We start from the raw sequence: 18450 nt of genomic DNA, 5'->3' as shown, positions 1-18450 counted from the left end.
CTTTTTATTTATTAATTTATTTCTTTATTTATTTTAACATCTTTATTGAAGTATAATTGCTTTACAATGGTGTGTTAGTTTCTGCTGTATAACAAAGTGAATCAGCTATACATATACATATATCCCCATATCTCCTCCCTCTTGCATCTCCCTCCTACCCTCCCATCACATCCCTCTAGGTGGTCACAAAGCAATGAGCTGATCTCCCTGTGCTATGGGGCTGCTTCCCACTAGCTATCTATTTTACATTTGGTAGTATATATAAGTCCATGCCACTCTCTCACTTCGTCCCAGCTTACCCTTCCCCCTCCTCGTGTCCTCAATCCTCAAGTCCATTCTCTATGTCTGCATCTTTATTCCTGTACTGCCCCTATGTTCTTCAGAACTTTTTTTTTTTAGATTCTATATATACGTGTTAGCATAAGGTATTTGTTTTTCTCTTTCTGACTTACTTCACTCTGTATGACAGACTCTAGGTCCATCCACCTCACTACAAATAACTCAATTTCATCTCTTTTTATGGCTGAGTAATATTCCATTGTATATATGTGCCACATCTTCTTTATCCATTCATCTGTCGATGGACACTTAGGTTGCTTCCATGTCCTGGCTATTGCAAATAGAGCTGCAATGAACATTGTGGTACATGATTCTTTTTGAATTATAGTTTTCTCAGGGTATATGCCCAGTAGTGGGATTGCTGGGTCATATGGTAGTTCTATTTGTAGTTTTTTTAAGGAACCTCCATACTGTTCTCAATAGTGGCTGTAGCAATTTACATTCCCACCAACAGTGCAAGAGGGTTCCCTTTTCTCCACACCCTCTCCAGCATTTATTGCTTGTAGATTTTTTGATGATGGCCATTCTGACTGTTGAGAGGTGATACCTCATTGTAGTTTTGATTTGCATTTCTCTAATGATTAGTGATGTTGAGCATTCTTTCATATGTTTGTTTTCAATATGTGTATCTTCTGTGGAGAAATGTCTATTTAGATCTTCTACCCATTTTTGGATTGGGTTGTTTGTTTCTTTGATATTGAACTGCATGAGCTGCTTGTAAATTCTGGAGATTAATCCTTTGTCAGTTGCTTCATTTGCAAATATTTTCTCCCATTCTGAGGGCTGTCTTTTCGTCTTATGTTTTCCTTTGCTGTGAAAAAGCTTTTAAGTTTCATTACGTCCCATTTGTTTATTTTTGTTTTTATTTCCATTTCTCTAGGAGGTGGGTCAGAAAGGATGTTAGTGTGATTTATGTCATACAGTGTTCTGCCTATGTTTTCGTCTAGGAGTTTTATAGTGTCTGGCCTTACATTTAGGTCGTTAATCCATTTTGAGTTTATTTTTGTGTATGTTATCAGGGAGTGTTGTAATTTCATTCTTTTACATGTAGCTTTCCAGTTTTCCCAGCACCACTTATTGAAGAGGCTGTCTTTTCTCCATTGTATATTCTTGCCTCCTTTATCAAAAATAAGGTGACTATAGTTGTGTGGGTTAATCTCTGGGCTTTCTATCCTGTTCCACTGATCTATATTTCTGTTTTTGTGCCAGTACCATACTGTCTTGATTTCTGTAGCTCTGTAGTATAGCGTGAAGTCCGGGAGCCTGATTCCTCCAGCTCCATTTTTCTTTCTCAAGATCGTTTTGGCTATTCCGGGGTCTCCTGTGTTTCCATACAAATTGTAAAATTTTTTGTTCTAGTTCTGTGAAAAATGCCATTGGAAGTTTGATAGGGATTGCATTGAGTCTGTAGATTGCTTTGGGTAGTATAGTCATTTTCACAATGTTGATTCTTCAATCGAAGAACATGGTATATCTCTCGATCTCTTTGTATCATCTTTAATTTCTTTCATCAGTGTCTTATAGTTTTCTGCATACAGGTCTTTTGTCTCCTTAGGTAGGTTTATTGCTAGGTATTTTATTCTTTTTGTTACAGTGGTAAATGGGAGTGTTTCCTTAATTCCTCTTTCAGATTTTCATCATTAGTATATACAAATGCAAGAGATTTCTGTGCATTAAATTGTATCCTGCTACTTTACCAAATTCATTGATTAGCTGTAGTTTTCTGGTAGCATCTTTAGGATTCTCCATGTATATTATCATGTCATCTGCAAACAGTGACAGTTTTGTTTTTGTTTCCTTTTTTAACAGTGACAGTTTTACTTCTTCTTTTCCAATTTGGATTCCTTTTATTTCTTTTCCTTCTCTGATTGCTGTGGCTAAAACTTCCAAAACTATGTTGAATAACAGTGGTGAGAGTGGACAAACCTTGTCTTGCTCCTTGTCTTAGAGGAAATGGTTTCAGTTTTTCACCATTGAGAATGATGTTGGCTGTGGGTTTGTCATATATGGCCTTTATTATGTTGAGGTAAGTTCCCTCTATGCCTACTTTCTGGAGGGTTTTTATCATAAATGGGTGTTGAATTTTGTCAAAAGCTTTTTCTGCATCTATTGAGATGATCATATGGTTTTTCTCCTTCAATTGGTTAGTATGGTGTATGATTTGCATATATTGAAGAATCTTTGCATTCCTGGGATAAACCCCACTTGACCATGGTGTATGATCCTTTCAATGTGCTGTTGGATTCTGTTTGCTAGTGTTTTGTTGAGGATTTTTGCATTTATGTTCATCAGTGATACTGGCCTATAGTTTTCTTCCTCTGTGACATCTTTGTCTGGTTTTAGTATCAGGGTGATGATGGCCTCATAGAACGAGTTTGTTCCTCCCTCTGCTATATTTTGGAAGAGTTTGAGAAGGATAGGTGTTAGCTCTTCTCTAAATGTTTGATACAATTCGCCTGTGAAGCCATCTGGTCCTGGGCTTTTGTTTGTTGGAAGATTTTAATCACAGTCTCAATTTCAGTGCTTGTGATTGCTGTTTATATTTTCTATTTCGTCCTGCTTCAGTCTCAGAAGGTTGTGCTTTTCTAAGAATTTGTCCATTTCTTCCAGGTTGGCCATTTTATTGGCATATAGTTGCTTGTAGTAATCTCATGATTCTTTGTATTTCTGCAGTGTCAGTTGTTACTCCTCCTTTTCATTTCTAATTCTATTGATTTGAGTCTTCTCCTTTTTTTTCTTGATGAGTCTGGCCAATGGTTTATCAATTTTGTTTATCTTTTCAAAGAACCAGCTTTTAGTTTTATTGATCTTTGCTATTGTTTTGGTCATTTCTTTTTCATTTATTTCTGATCTGATCTTTATGACTTCTTTCCTTCTGCTAACTTTGGGTTTTTTTGTTCTTTCTTTAACGGCTTTAGGAAAAAGGTTAGGTTGTTTATTTGGGATTTTTCTTGTCTCTTGAGGTAGGATTGTATTGGTATAAACTTCCCTCTTAGAACTGTTTTTGCTGCATCCCATAGGTTTTGGGTCATCGTGTTGTCATTGTCATTTGTTTCTAGGTATTTTTTGATTTCCTCTTTGATTTCTTCAGTGATCTCTTGGTTATTAAGTAGTGTATTGTTTAGTCTCCATGTGTTTGTAGTTTTTACAGATTTTTTCCTGTAGCTGATATCTAGTCTCACAGCGTTGTCGCTGGAAAAGATACTTGATACGATTTCAATTTTCTTAAACTTACCAAGGCTTGATTTGTGACCCAAGATATGATCTATCCTGGAGAATGTTCCATGAGCACTTAAGAAGAAAGTGTATTCTGTTGTTTTTGGATGGAATGTCCTATAAATATCAATTAAGTCCATCTTGTTTAATGTGTCATTTAAAGCTGTGTTTCCTTATTTATTTTCATCTTGGATGATCTGTCCATTGGTGAAAGTGGAGTGTTAAAGTCCTCTACTATGATTGTGTTACTGTCGATTTCCCCTTTTGTGGCTGTTAGCATTTGCCTTTGTATTGAGGTGCTCCTATGTTGGGTGCGTAAATAGTTAACGATTGTTATATCTTCTTGGGTTGATCTCTGGATCATTATGTAGTGTCCTTCTTTGTCTCTTGTAATAGTCTTTATTTTGAAGTCTATTTTGTCTGATATGAGAATTGCTACTCCAGCTTTCTTTTGGTTTCCATTTGCATGGAATATCTTTCCATCCCCTCACTTTCAGTCTGTATGTGTCCCTAGGTGTGAAGTGGGTCTCTTGTAGACAGCATATATATGGGTCTTGTTTTTGTATCCATTCAGTCAGTCTATGTCTTTTGGTTGGAGCATTTAATCCATTTACATTTAGGGTAGTTATTGATATGTATGTTCCTATTACCATTTTCTAAATTGTTTTGGGTTTGTTATTATAGGTCTTCTTCTCTTTTGTTTCCTGCCTTAGAGAAGTTCTTTTAGCATTTGTTGTACAGCTGGTTTGGTGGCGCTGAATTCTTTTAGCTTTTGCTTGTCTGTAAAGCTTTTAATTTCTCTGTTGAATCTGAATAAGATCCTTGCTGGGTACAGTAATCTTGGTTGTAAGTTTTTCTCTTTCATCACTTTAAATATGTCCAGCCACTCCCTTCTGGCTTTCAGAGTTTCTGCTGAAGGATGAGCTGTTAACCTTATGGGGATGCCCTTGTATATCATCTGTTCCTTTTCCCTTGCTGCTTTTAACATTTTTTCTTTGTATTTAATTTTTGATAGTTTGATTAATATGTGTCTTGGCATGTTTCTCCTTGGATTTATCTTGTATGGGACTCTCTGTGCTTCCTGGACTTAATTGACTATTTCCTTTCCTATATTCGGGAAGTTTTTAACTGTAATCTCTTCAAATATTTTCGCAGTCCCTTTCTTTTTCTCTTCTTCTTCTGGGATCCTTATAATTTGAATGTTAGTGTGTTTAATGTTGTCCCAGAGGTCTCTGAGACTGTCCTCAATTCTTTTCATTCTTTTTTCTTTATTCTGCTCTGTGGTAGTTATTTCCACTATTCTATCTTCCAGGTCTCTTATCTGTTCTTCTGCCTCAGTTATTGTGCTATTGATTCCTTCTAGAGAATTTTAAATTTTATTTATTGTGTTGTTCATCATTGTTTGTTTGCTCTTTAGTTCTTCTAGGTCCTTGTTAAACGTTTCTTGTATTTTCTCCATTCTTTTTCCAAGATTTTGGATCATCTTTACTATCATTATTCTGAATTCTTTTTCAGATAGACTGCCTATTTCCTCATTTGTTTGGTCTGGTGGGTTTTTATCTTGCTCCTTCATCTGCTGTGTGTTTCTCTGTCTTCTCATTTTGTTTAACTTACTGTGTTTAGGATCTCCTTTTCACAGGCTGCAGGTTCGTAGTTCCCGTTGTTTTTGGTGTCTGCCCCCAGTGGCGAAGGTTTGTTCAGTGGGCTGTGGAGGCTTCCCGGTGAGGGGACTGGTGCCTGTTGTCTGGTGGATAAGGCTGGATCTTGTCTTTCTGGTGGGCAGGACCGCGTCTGGTGGTGTGTTTTGGGGTGTCTGTGACCTTATTATGATTTTAGGCAGCCTCTCTGCTAATGGATGGTGTTGTGTTCCTGTTTTGCTAGTTGTTTGGCATAGGGTGTCCAGCACCATAGCTTGCTGTTCGTTGAGTAGAGCTGGGTCTTAGTGTTGAGATGGAGATCTCTGGGAGAGCTTTCACTGTTTGATATTACCTGGAGCCAGCAGGTCTCTGGTGGACAAATGTCCTGAGCTTGGCTCTCCCACCTCAGAGGCACAGGCCTGACACCCAGCCAGAGCACCAAGACAGTGTCAGCCACAGGGCTCTGATATTAGTAGTGCCAGAAGGCTCTTAACAGCGGTCTCAGACACAGAATCTCAGCTTAGTGACATGCTCTGTGCCTTTGTAGGAGCCGCGACACCCCCGCCCCCTCCACCGGCTGCATGCTCTTCCGGCTCTGCACCAACCCTCCTTCCTCCATGTGCCTCTAGGCGGTGCCCTGGGCCTTGTGTGCCTTTTACACGTGGTAAATGGAGGCTCAGAGTGCAGGTCAGCCAAGGTCATGCTCCAACCCAAAAAGCCTTTACTTTCAACCATATTTTTTTTTAATAACACATTATATCAGGAAAGAGAGGTAAACATGAGTATATTCAAAGAGAATATACTTGTATCAGTTTAGAAAATTCTATGCAAGAGGTTTCTTCTGGAACAGTAACAAAAGATTCCTTATATATTTAAATACTTTATTATGCAGTTATCAAAGGTAAAGATCCGGGATTCCCAGGTGGCGCAGTGGTTGAGAGTCTGCCTGCTGATGCAGGGGACACAGGTTTGTGTCCTGGTCCGGGAAGCTTCCACATGCTGCGGAGTGCCTGGGCCCGTGAGCCATGGCCGCTGATCCCGCGTGTCCGGAGCCTGTGCTCCGCAACGGGAGAGGCCACAACAGTGAGAGGCCCACGTACCACAAAAAAAAAAAAAAAAATGTAAAGACCGTCTTGATCCAGGTATAAGCCAGCTGCTCTCCGAAACCATGAACAAAATTATGTTCCTGGTTTAAAAGACTCGAATAAATGTTTCCATGGTATGACATACTTTTAAATTGGACATGTACTTTAATAACAACCACATTTAAGTAAGTACATCCCATAATCTAGAGAAGAGACTAATTTTAAAAAGCCTAACTAATTTTAAAAAGCCTAAAGTATATCCTACACTATTCACTAAGATTGAATATTTATTAGTTCATTTAATCTTACTTATTTAAATCTTTAAAATGAGATTTAATTTCATTTTTAAACTCAAATAGAGAAAAGCATGCAACATAATCATGAAAGTAAAAAAATTCAGTATTTTTGAGGTAAAAATATCAAACCATTTATTACATAACTTCGAGAAGCTATGTTTTGAAAAATTAAATAAACTTGTCTAAAATGCTTCTTACAATTATAAGCACGTGTAATATTACTATATAAGCCTTCCTTTTTGATTCTTATCCAATCTAAATCTTTTAGAATGAGGGAAAAGGGTATACATTTTTAATACTAATGGAATGAAATGAAACTATATGAATTTCTCATGTTTTAATGATGTTGTTTTGAGAACTCAAGGATGATATCGATCTCTCTAATTTCAACATTCAGGGGCAGAAACTGAAAATCAATATAGTTCTACTGTGCTAAATAACTACTCAGGAATGTGTTCTCTTCCTCTAAAACCACTTTGCACTTCCAGTCTGAGACTGTCAAGCCTTCTCCAACTGTAATTTCTCCTCTCTGTCCTTGGCATAACCAGTGAATATATATTTTATATTTTATATCTGATAAATGGTAAGCCAAAATACAGTCAAGCCTTTCAAAAATTTTAACCAAAATATTAAATAATCAGAGACCTGATCAAAGATTTATGTATAAGGATAGTACTCATAGTATTATAGATATGAGGAAAAAAAACTAGAAACAATCTTAAATCTTACAGCAGGGAACTAGTTACAATTAATAATGTTATATCCACACAATGGAATACCACATAGTCATCAAATATCATATTTTCTAAGAATGCTAAGAATATGTGGATAAAATAGATAACTAATAAGAACCTACTGTATAGCACAGGGAACTTTACTCAATACTCTGTAATGACCTATATGGGAATAGAATCTAAGAAAGAGGGGATATATGTATATGTATAACTGATTCACTTTGCTGTACACCTGAAACTAACACAACATTGTAAATCAACTATACTCCAATAAAAATTAACTAAAAAAGAATATGTGACAATGCTAATATGCTATTGAGTGAAAAAGATACAAAGTAATATGACTCCAATTTTATAAAAGGAATATACACACAGAAGAAAAATCTGGAATATATAATAAAATATTAATAGTAGTTCTCTAGACATAAGGAATACAGGTGATTCTTACTTTCTTAATACTTCTGTTTTTCATAAATTTCACTGAACATATAAAACTCCTATTTTGAAAGATAATTTAAAAAATAAAATATCAAAAAGTTTAAAATATATTTTCTGCTAAATCAACATAAATATGCTTTTTCAAGGTAGTTGACTGAAATTTCTGACTGAATCAAATCAATCAGCATTAAAGGTCATATATCTTATGCTGAAATGCTATTTCATCTGTAGACAGTGAACCACATAAAGAGTCCAATACGCACCTTGTTTTTCTTCAGGTGTTTCTACAAAATAAGGCATTCTTTTCACTGTTTCTCTCAACTCCTGTTTCAGGGCCAGCACATAATCTTCACCCTCTCCTGTTTTCAGTGGCACTGGTTTATAATCTGTATCCTGTTTAAATTAAGAGGCAATTTTTAAAAATAAATTAAATATTTTAATATCCTTTTTGTCTATATTCTGAAAAATGTTAGTTTTATTGAAAAACTACATTTTACAGGTATTCAGTTTTACCATCAACTTAAAAGATTTTGAGCTTTTATAATCTATTAAACCTTTCACCCATCTCCTATTTTGCTCTTCTTTTAGAAGTAGAAAAGATACTTAGTTGTCCTACCTGCCTTAATTTTTCTACTGATCACACCAATAATCATTTTGCTATATAGTCTGCTGATTGTGATTCTATATTTTAACAATCAAGGCACCCAAATAAAAGCAGCCGCTGTAGTCTCCTATTAACCTCAGTCAGTGGTGGTGGTATTGGTGGGAGCAGCAGCATTAAAAAAAAAGTAGTAGCAGCTACCATTTAACAACTGGTTACTACATACTACAACCTAGATGTACTCAATATTCAAAATCCATGAACTCATCTAAAGTATCAATATTTCCCCTTTTACAGTGAGGAAACTGAGAAATGAACAATCTATATGCCCATATAGCACAAAAGTGGCAAAGCAGAAATTTGAATCTGTATCTTCAATTTTTAAAAATTACATGCACACCCACATATGTATATATATTTATAATATATATATTCATTAAAATGTGGGTCCTCAGGGTACATAAAAAAGATATTTCTGGTTTCACAGGCTAAGTATAGGGTACATTTTAAAAATTTCACTCTGAATTTATTCATTCTACAACTATTTATTGAGTGCCTACTATAAGTCACAAGGGGTTAGACAACAGGAGATGAACTAGTCAAACTTCCTACCTACATGGAATTTACATTTTAGGGGAGAAAATAAGTAAACAAATGAGATAATATATAATTTCAGATAGTGATAAGTGAAATAGAAGGGCTGAAGCCAGGAAGAGGAAAGAGTGACTAACGGAGTACGTGGAGATTGGAAGTGGCTGGTCTAGACAGGGTTATGCACGCATGATCTCTCGGGGAAGTCATCTTTGAGCAGAGATCTGGATAAAATTACGAAGCCATCCATGCAAAGAAATGGGGAAATCAATGGCTCCAGCCAGGGAAACAAGCAGAGGAAAATGCCTAAGGGAACAAGGAGATCAGCATGGCTAAGGAATGAGGACAGTGGTAGGAAAAGGGTCAGAGAGACATCAGTCAGGCCAGATCAGACAGAGCCTTTTAGCCAGTAATAAGGAACTTCATTTTTATTCCATGCAGAAAAAAACAGTATGTACTAATATTCCCAAGCTTTAGAAGTAACCTCACACATGAAGAAGAGCTTGTTTTAAAAGAAATCAATGTAAAGTGACATAATGTCTATACCTGAGATATTTACCTTTGTTTTTAGGCTATAATGAATATCAGAAAGGCAAAATACCAAGAGCAAAAAGTAGACACTCCCCATGTGAGACATCTAGATCCCCAATACATTTATCCTCTACTTACATCCTCTACTTCCTCTACTTACATAAATCTTTCAACAAAGGATGTTTCCTTTTAAAAGAGGGAAAAGATTCCTGGAGGGAGTATCTGGTTATTTATGATTTTTTCATATTTTATACTACAGCACATGTGCATCTGGAAATGTAAGCTTACATTTTAAACTTAATATAAAGCGAAAACATTAGATTAAAAATTACACCAATTAAGTCTGCAGCATACTCATTAAATTTAAAAGCAACACTAAATGTAGTAGAAATGCTTATATTCTGAGAAAGAGTAACAAAATTAAAATTGACTTTAATAAGGAAATAAGCAAAAATAAAGTTCAGTGGGTAAAAGGTCAAGTGGTATACTAGGGAGCAAAATTAAATTCTATAGATACAAGATGAGAAGAAAATCATTAGGTGAAGATCTGGCACAATGGGAAGTGAGGACCACTGTAAAGCCTGACTTTACTTTTAAAAATATTATTTTAATATTGGAATATATCAATAACAGCATTATAAGATGGAAGGATTAAAAAAAATTCTTTCTTGGTTCAAAAAGTACTGAATACATTCAGGAAAAGGTGTATATAGTTTTCTGTATTTTAAGAAAGCAGTTTGAAAATTAGAAAAGTTTCAGAAAAGAACAGTGGAAATATTTAAATTAAAGGTAAGTGACACACTCTCTTTTACTTTCTTATAGTTAGGATATCGTAATGATATCATATATTCAAGTCTTATACAGAATTTAAATTTTCTCTGAAACATGAAAAAACACCCTGTGAGCATTTTGTTGTTAATGTACTTACAGGAAATAGTGGGGGTGGCTTCAATACCACATCAGGTAACTTTTCACCTCTGCTAAATCCAACTGCCTCAATATTAAAGGTGTAAGCAGCACGTCCTCTTCCTTTATTCCCAGCCATCAGAACTAGTTACATCAGAAAAAGTGGGCAAATTAAGACACTGTTAATGATTAAGATTCACTGGATCAAATGATAAATGAAACCAACATTTTAAAACAAAATACACTCCACTCCTTAAATAGCATGGCCCATTTAAAACACTTCTGGAAAGCAAAACCTGTAAATAAATAAATATGTGATAAACTGACTCCTGAACCCGTCACATCTAGTCATGTTTGGCAAGTAAAGTGATGATGGGCTCAACTACCTCACCCAGATCCTGGGTGGAGGGCTGATCCTGGGGCTCCTTTGCGATGCTGCCCCAAGCGCTGTGCAGCCAGCTGATGCAATTCTCTCCACCTCTCTGTGGTCTGGCAACAAGATCTCAGATAGATATTACAAAATGTGGCCAAGGAAAGGTTGTGCTGATGAAGAGGGGACACCTCGTTTTTTTAATCAACTTGAAGACTATCAGCAGCCATGTATACTTTAAATTTTTAAATAATTTTTTATCCTAAAATTTGAGTGTTAGAATCCTTGAGATCCTCCAATGTCCTCCTTTTAGAAATGGGAATGGGCTCAGTAAAACTTTGAAGAGGTCTGTCCAAGCAAAAAAAATTTTTAAAGTTCAGAGAAAAAACATCTCAAATAGTTAAGTTAAAGGTAAGATAAACCTGTACTCTTTAACTTTAGAGATAATAACAATGTCATTCTTAAGTCCTGAACTGAATTTCTGAATCGTCTGAAATGTGATTACACTATACAGTTGATGCTTGAACAACATGGGGTTAGGGGCACCGACCCCCCATGCAGTCAAAAATTCATGTATAATTTTATAATCAGCCCTTTGAATCTGTGGTTCTGCATTCTCAAATTCAACCAACCTCAGACTGTGTAGTGTTAGTATTTATTGAAAAAAAAATCCATATATAAGTGGACCCATATAATTCAAACTTGTGTCGTTCAGAGTCAACTGTAATGCGAAAACAGGATTCCTACACTAGGGCTCTTTCACTACAACTCTGTATTGGACTGTAGTGAAGATTATAATGCACATTCTTTAAATCTTTCCCCCAATGATGCTACTGAGTATCATTCAACTCTGTAAGCCCAAGAAAGCAATAATATGCCCTCCATACCACTGTAACAGTTCCCTCCCTTTTATCCCTAACCATTTATGTGTTGGAAAAAATACGGTCATTGTCCTTTGCAATGCTTCTCCAACTTTAAGGCATGTGCAAATTACCTAGGAATCTTGTTAAAAGGCAGAATCTGAACCAGCTGGCCCAGGGTAGGCCTGAGAATCTGCATTTCTAACAAGCTCTCTGAAGCTATCAATGCTACTGGTTTGCAGACCACACTTTGAGAGTAGGAAGGCTGTACAATTTCCCATATTCTGGATTTGCATGATTGATTATACAAGATGTGGTTTAATACATTCCTCTACTCCCTGTATTTTCTATAAACAGATGGAATAGAGGCTTACTCAAATTTGGGTTTGATTTTTTACAAGAATACTTAAAAGAGATGCTCTGTTTTTCCTACTGCATCACAGGACGCACATGAAGTCTTTCTCGGTGATGTTCTCTGGCCATTGGGTTTAGGTGCTGTCAGTCTGTTTCGTCCAGTATGAAGTTCCTATCAGTTTTCACTTAATGATTTTAAAATTGCAGCCATTGATGATCATAGCCTAGATTCACGGTTCCATTACAGATTGTAATGTGGTGATACACAAATATTATCATTCTTTCTTTACTAACTAGAATCCCACCAGTAATCAATTCCCCTCATCTACTATTTAGTTACTATGAAACACAATTCATACAGAAAAGATACTTACTTTAATTACCAAGCTCATTCCGTTTGTCCACACTAAGAGAGGGAAAATACCCAAATGGCCTTGCTTCAATTGTGGAGACACTAAAACATATGCTGAGCCTATAGAAAGCAGGTCTCCCAAGTACAAAAATTGCTGAGCAGAAGAGCTCACACCCTCACTCTAAGGAAAACCCACCCTACAAAAGAGAGTATATCAGCTGCCGTTGCTTGATGGAATATCCCTTGAGAAATATCAACTCTGCTGACTCTAAACTTTCATATTTATCAAGAAACCTTCGGGTGTATAAACTGATTACCATTAGTGAATGTACTGCCCTTGGCAGAAAAATCAATCCTAACTATTGAGACACTCTTAATAGTTACATGGCATTCTGGCCTACAAATCCATTTCTTTTTAGTTTGGTTATCATGAGTCAGTTCTCCTGTACCTGGGGAAGTTGCTAAATTAATTTTCTTCTCTTGCAGAGCTGAAAGGTAATCCCTGGACTCGGGTAACCATCTCATGGAAAAAGTGGCTCACAAGTGTGGCCTAAGCTTCACTGTTTGAAATCCTTAAAGTTGATTTAACCATTACTGTGGTCCTTTTTCATCCTGCTAAACTTCTTGAATGAAGAGTCTTTTTAACCAGCTTTTCCCATTTTCTCATTATCCAAATCATCCTCTACTTCATGTGGGCCAATTTCATCCAACTAATATTGAGCATTCCAGGCACTGTGGTAGGACTCAGAGAGCACTGAACAAAACCAAGTCCCTGCCTTCAGGGCTTATATCCCAGTGGATGAAAGAACGCAAACAAGCATAAGTATGTAGCATAATATTATGTGCTCCTATAGTGTTGAATTATGTCCCCCCACCCCCAAATGTGTTGAAGTCCTAACCCCCCGGGGACCTGTGAATGTCACCTTCCTTATTTGGAAATAAACTCTTTGAAGATGAAATCGAATTAAGATGAGGTCATATGAGATAAGGGTGAGCCCCCTCCTAATGACTGGTGTCTTCATAAGGGGGAAATCTGGACAGAGAGAGACACACACAGGGGAAACATCATGTGAAGATGCAGGCACAGACCTGAGTGCTGTAGCAGCAACCCAGGAACACCAAGGAGTGCCAGGAACCACAGAAGCTGGAAGAGAGGCACTGAACAGATTCTTCCTCAGAGCCTCCTGAAGGAACAAACTCTGCTAATACCTTGATTTCAGACTTCTGGCCTCTAAAACTGTGAGAGAATAAATTTCTGTTGTTTTAAGCCACCCAATTTGTGGAAATATGTTATGGCAGCCCTAAGAAATCAGTACAGCTCTGAAGAAAAATAAATCATGGTAAAGGGGTAAAGAATAACAAAGGGGTATGGTACTGACTTTTTCACACAAGGGAAGTCTTTCTGTGGAGGATAAATCGGAGCAGGGTGCTGGAGGGGGGCTGTGAGCTTCAAGATGAAGGAATGAGGTGAAGATGGCTATGGACAGAAGGAAGAACAGAGGCAAAGGAGGAAGCCACAAGCTGGGAGCGTCTGAGGAACATGAAGCTCATGCAGCTGGTGAGGAACAAGGAGAGTCTGGTTAAGACCAGATCTTGTGGAGCCCTGAGTGAGCTATGGTAAAGGGTTTGGCTTTTATCTTACTTGTGATGGGAACTATACTCAGGCAGATGCTGAAATGCAAAGGTCCCTAATGGTCGTCAATGGCAAAATCCACAGGACTTTTTCCCTTGTTCATGCTCTTGAACTTCCAAAGCATACCACTCATTATTGCCTCCATCCTTATGAAACTGTCTCTTCTCTAGGTTTTAATAAAATCCCAGGGACTTCCCTGGCGGCGTAGTGGTTAAGAATCCGCCTGCCAATGCAGGGGACACGGGTTCCAGCCCTGGTCCGGGAAGATCCCACATGCCATGGAGCAACTAAGCCCGTGAGCCACAATTACTGAGCCTGCGCTCCAGAGCCCATGAGCCACAACTACTGAGCCTGCGTGCCACAACTACTGAAGCCAACGCGCCTAGAGCCCGTGCTCCGCAAAAAGAGAAGCCACCGCAATGAGAAGCCTGCACACTGCAATGAAGAGTAGCCCCCGCTCACTGCAACTAGAGAAAGCCCACACAGCAACGAAGACCCAACGCAGCCAAAACTAAATATAATTAATTAATTAATTAAAAAAAAAACACCTCCCTATTACAAGTACTGGGGGCCCTTTTAAGATGGCTGCACTGATCCTCCTGACTCACTTGCCTATAATCACGTCTTGACTAGCATTCTCTCCACTGGAACCCTCTTCCTCCTTGCCTGGCTGCATCCCTTTTTACCTTAAGATCTAGTTTAAGTCCCTCAACATCCACAACTGTCACTTCATCCCACCTTGCTCTTGGAAAGATCCTCTTGCTAAAATAAATGGATTTTTAAAAATTGAGGTAATACATACAATGCAGCAGCATTCTTCAATTCTGGAAGAAATATAGACAATGCCTCTTTTGGGAAATGGACCTGTTCCAAAGAGAAGGAGTTTCACTTCCATTTTTTTTGTTTATTTCTTCAACTATATTAACAGTAGAGATTTTATATCCCCCACTGTTCAGTAGAATACTCTCTATACAACAGCTCTGTAATCAGTGTTAGGCTTTCCTTATTTATTTACTTACTTACTATGATTTGATAAGCAAATTTACCCACAGAAATACAATTCAGTCAGCCTACTATTAAGGATTTTTTTTTTAAACTTCTAGAACAAGTTTGCGACCTGGCTGTACACTGGAATCATCAGGAGAGTTAAAAAAACAAAACAAAACAAAACAAAAAACCCTCAAGTATCACCCCAGAACAATAAAATCAGAATCTCTGGAGGTAGGATTTAGGCACTAGGACTTTTTAAAGCACTCCAGGAGATTCCAATATGTAACCTACATTAAGAACCACTGCTCCAGGGCTTCCCTGGTAGCGCAGTGGTTGAGAGTCCGCCTGCCGATGCAGGGGACGCGGGTTCGTGCCCCGGTCCGGGAAGATCCCACATGCCGCGGAGCAGCTAGGCCCGTGAGCCATGGCTGCTGAGCCTGCACATCCAGAGCCTGTGCTCCACAACGGGAGAGGCCGCAACAGTGAGAGGCCCGCGTACCGCAAAAAAAAAAAAAAAAAAAAGGAAATGTAAAATCAGATGCACCACCCTTCCATTTTGGGATGCCTCCTGAAAATTCCTATTCAGAATTGTTCTGAGATAGTTTGATGAGTGTCATTCAAGTATCCAAGAGCTGAAATGCAAAAGCCTATTCTAATTAACAGTGGAAACAACTTTGTGGCAGAGATTTAGCTCATCTCTGAAATTCCTCCTAGCTCTAACATTTTATGAGTTATAATTGTGGCTTAACTGTATTGTCCTCTACATCTCACACAGTCTCTTGCACATATTACCTTGGTCAGTAAACATACAAACAGATATAAGCAGGCATGGAAGCTAGGAGAGGCACTGAAAGCCAGGTCACAGTTTCTTTCCTGATGAATAGCACCTAAATTGCCCTAATTAGAAACTAACAGTCATGCTGACCTTGTCTCCATCTCCCTTGATCTCCTCATCTAATAGTAGAAGACTATCAGCTCTGTGTCCCTTCTTATATGTTTGTCTTTCTTCACTTCTGCTTTAGTTCAGACCTTTACCATCTCTTGCCTGGACCTCTAATACAGAACAAATAAACTTCTCATGGCCAGACTCCCCCTTTCAATCCACTCTCCAGTCATCTCTCTAGAACACAAAACTTGATGTATCACTCTCCTTGACTAACAGAGCTTTGGAGACTAACTTTCCGCTTCTTGCACCTTGCACCTCCCCTTCCCCCCACCCCAGCTCTAACCATTCCCAACTCTGCTACACCAGCTGCTGCATGTCACGGTTCCTTCTGCTTGGAAGGCCACACCCACGTAAGCAAGCCCCCATCATCATTTAAGATACTATGCAAATGCCACTTCTGACCATTTACTCCATCCGAAACGGAAGTAGGCCTGTCTCTTTTCTGTTTCCCAAGTACTATACTGCTTTTATTACCCTTTTAAAAATCATGTTGTAATTGTCAGTTCTTGCCTGTCTCCCCAGTAATTTCTTCAATTATCCATCCTTCTAGTATTTGTTAAGCAACCTCTGGGTCAGACCACCTACATAATGAGAATATAATAGCGAACAAAACAAAATCCCTGGTTTCGTAGTGCTCATAGTCTACTATGGGAAATGGAAAAAAATATACTTTATAGAGTGCCAGGTAGTGATTAGTGCAAGAAAAAATAAAGGCAGGAAACATGGGTGCTATTATGGAAAGAATGGTTGAATAAAGCCTCCTGTATTTTGTAATATTTGAGCACAAACCTGACAAAGAGAAGGAAAAAGCCAGGCTGAGAACTAGGAAAGGATATATAGGGGAAAGTGTAATACAAGCAGAAGGATCTGTAAGTGTGAAGGCCTGTTTATTTGAAGACTTATTCACCTTTTCCTGCCCCATTACCAACCAGAGCCTGGCAAAAGTCCAATAAAAATTGGGAGAATTATTGCTGAGTTCATGGCCTAGTAAGGATATTACTCCAATTCACCTCTCTTTGCCTAGAGGAAAAATAAAACTGCAGAGAATTCTGTACTTCCCTGTTGAGAACATCCTAACCAACAGTGGTCTTTTAAGGCCAGCTCAAATGCCACTGAACAATCCCTTCCATGCATATTCTCACAGCACCTAGTTTTTACTTCCTCTGGGGTACATATCTCATTTGCTTTACATTGCAAACATTTGTGTACAGTTATTATCTTCCTTCAAATTGTTGGGAACCCAGATCATGACTTTTTTTTTTTAATTCTGTTTTTTTACACATCTTTTAGCTTGGGACTTGCACATAAGAATAACCCTGAACAGAGTGTCTGGATAAATTCTAACTAGGTTAGGCAAATATTCAGAAAGGCTACATCCTCATCGAAGACTTAAGGATTGTAGGGGAGGAGAACACACCTCTCCTTCTAAGAAGGCTTATTAGCAGCTGCCACAATGTTTTCCTAATTATCTTTTATAATGCTGTCTCATGGGTCTCTTTATAATTTTTCCTGGCTGAGCAAGGAGGTTAGTCAAGTTCTCAAGGGAATTTCTGAAGCCTAAATGGATGTTTCAACAGTGGGGAGATGCAGGATGGGGACAGGAACCTGGTGTTAATAGTGGGGGTGATTTCTGTGGCTGTTGGGGCCACGCCCAGGCATTATCCACTTTTCCCGTCCTCTCAAGGTGCGGCTGCCTCCACCTTTCCTCAGTTGAGCCTTTTTCCCAACTTTGTTTGCTCTCTTCCAAGAGCGGACAAACAATGCAAAACAAAGGAGGGTAGGGGAACGAATATATAATTTAATTTTTTAGAAGACAGGAAAAATCTTATCAACAACACCTCTCCCCCATGATACAGGGTAAAGTGCTAACAGTTAAGAAAACATACTGAATAGTCTGTCCTTAGCTGCAAGTCTGCGGCAATGACTCGTGTTTGAACCAATCATACCAAAGGAATTGGAAATCTACCATCAGTAAGAGTATAAATTCCATTCTCACTGCAAACAGTCCTAGGAAGTGGAGACTAGGTAAAAATTGGAAGCGACAATTTTAAACGATTGTGAAGGGATTAGGAGAAGGGGACGTAAAGCTATCTCCCAATGCCCCTCAATCCAGAGGCTCTTTAATCTCCACTCCTGACTTCCCCCACCTTCTCCATGTGCCCCTTTAACTCCCCACTTACCCTCTCCAACTCCTCCCAAGCCCTCAATTGCCTCCTCTGTTACCTGCTCACTAAGTCTCGAGGCTTGGAAAACTGTGCAACCGAAGTGCCGGCCGGCAAGGAAGGGGTGCGGACAGAACGTTCCGACGCTCCGGTGCTGGTTCCACCTCTGGAGAAGCACGCTCCGCCCTCCACGCGGCCTCAGAGCCGCGTTCAAACCCAACCAATTAGCCCCACCCACTCCCTAGCTAGGCCCCGCCCTCCTGGCAAAGAGCTTTTTAGCCCTTGGCGGGCGCCGTAGTCGTCCAACCCCTTTGGTCTGACTCTTTCTGCGCCAGCTGGAAGTGCGCAACATAGCGCGCGGTGGGTGGGCTGCCCTGCTCCCTCCCACGCTTAGCTCCGGCCTCTGCCG

At 38.7% G+C, this 18450-nt stretch overlaps 1 protein-coding gene across 1 annotated transcript in view; it reads right to left on the bottom strand.

Moving 5' to 3' along the window:
• Positions 1–18188, bottom strand: part of POLR3G (RNA polymerase III subunit G) — a 39067-nt gene extending 20879 nt beyond the window's left edge. Inside the window, exons 1-3 of the mRNA XM_060146156.1 lie at positions 18111–18188; positions 10397–10518; positions 8009–8138 (exon numbers count right to left, since the gene is read on the bottom strand). Coding sequence (XP_060002139.1) covers positions 8009–8138; positions 10397–10513 — 247 coding nt within the window. The 5' untranslated portion in view covers positions 10514–10518; positions 18111–18188. The remainder of the gene's footprint in view (positions 1–8008; positions 8139–10396; positions 10519–18110) is intronic.
• Between the last annotated feature and the right edge of the window lie 262 nt (positions 18189–18450).

The sequence above is a fragment of the Lagenorhynchus albirostris genome, chromosome 3 (genome assembly GCF_949774975.1).
Source record: "Lagenorhynchus albirostris chromosome 3, mLagAlb1.1, whole genome shotgun sequence".
In the NCBI taxonomy this organism is placed as follows: Eukaryota; Metazoa; Chordata; class Mammalia; order Artiodactyla; family Delphinidae; genus Lagenorhynchus; species Lagenorhynchus albirostris.
The sequence above is the reverse complement of the archived record's forward strand: the minus strand, read 5'-3'. Positions and strand labels throughout refer to the sequence as shown.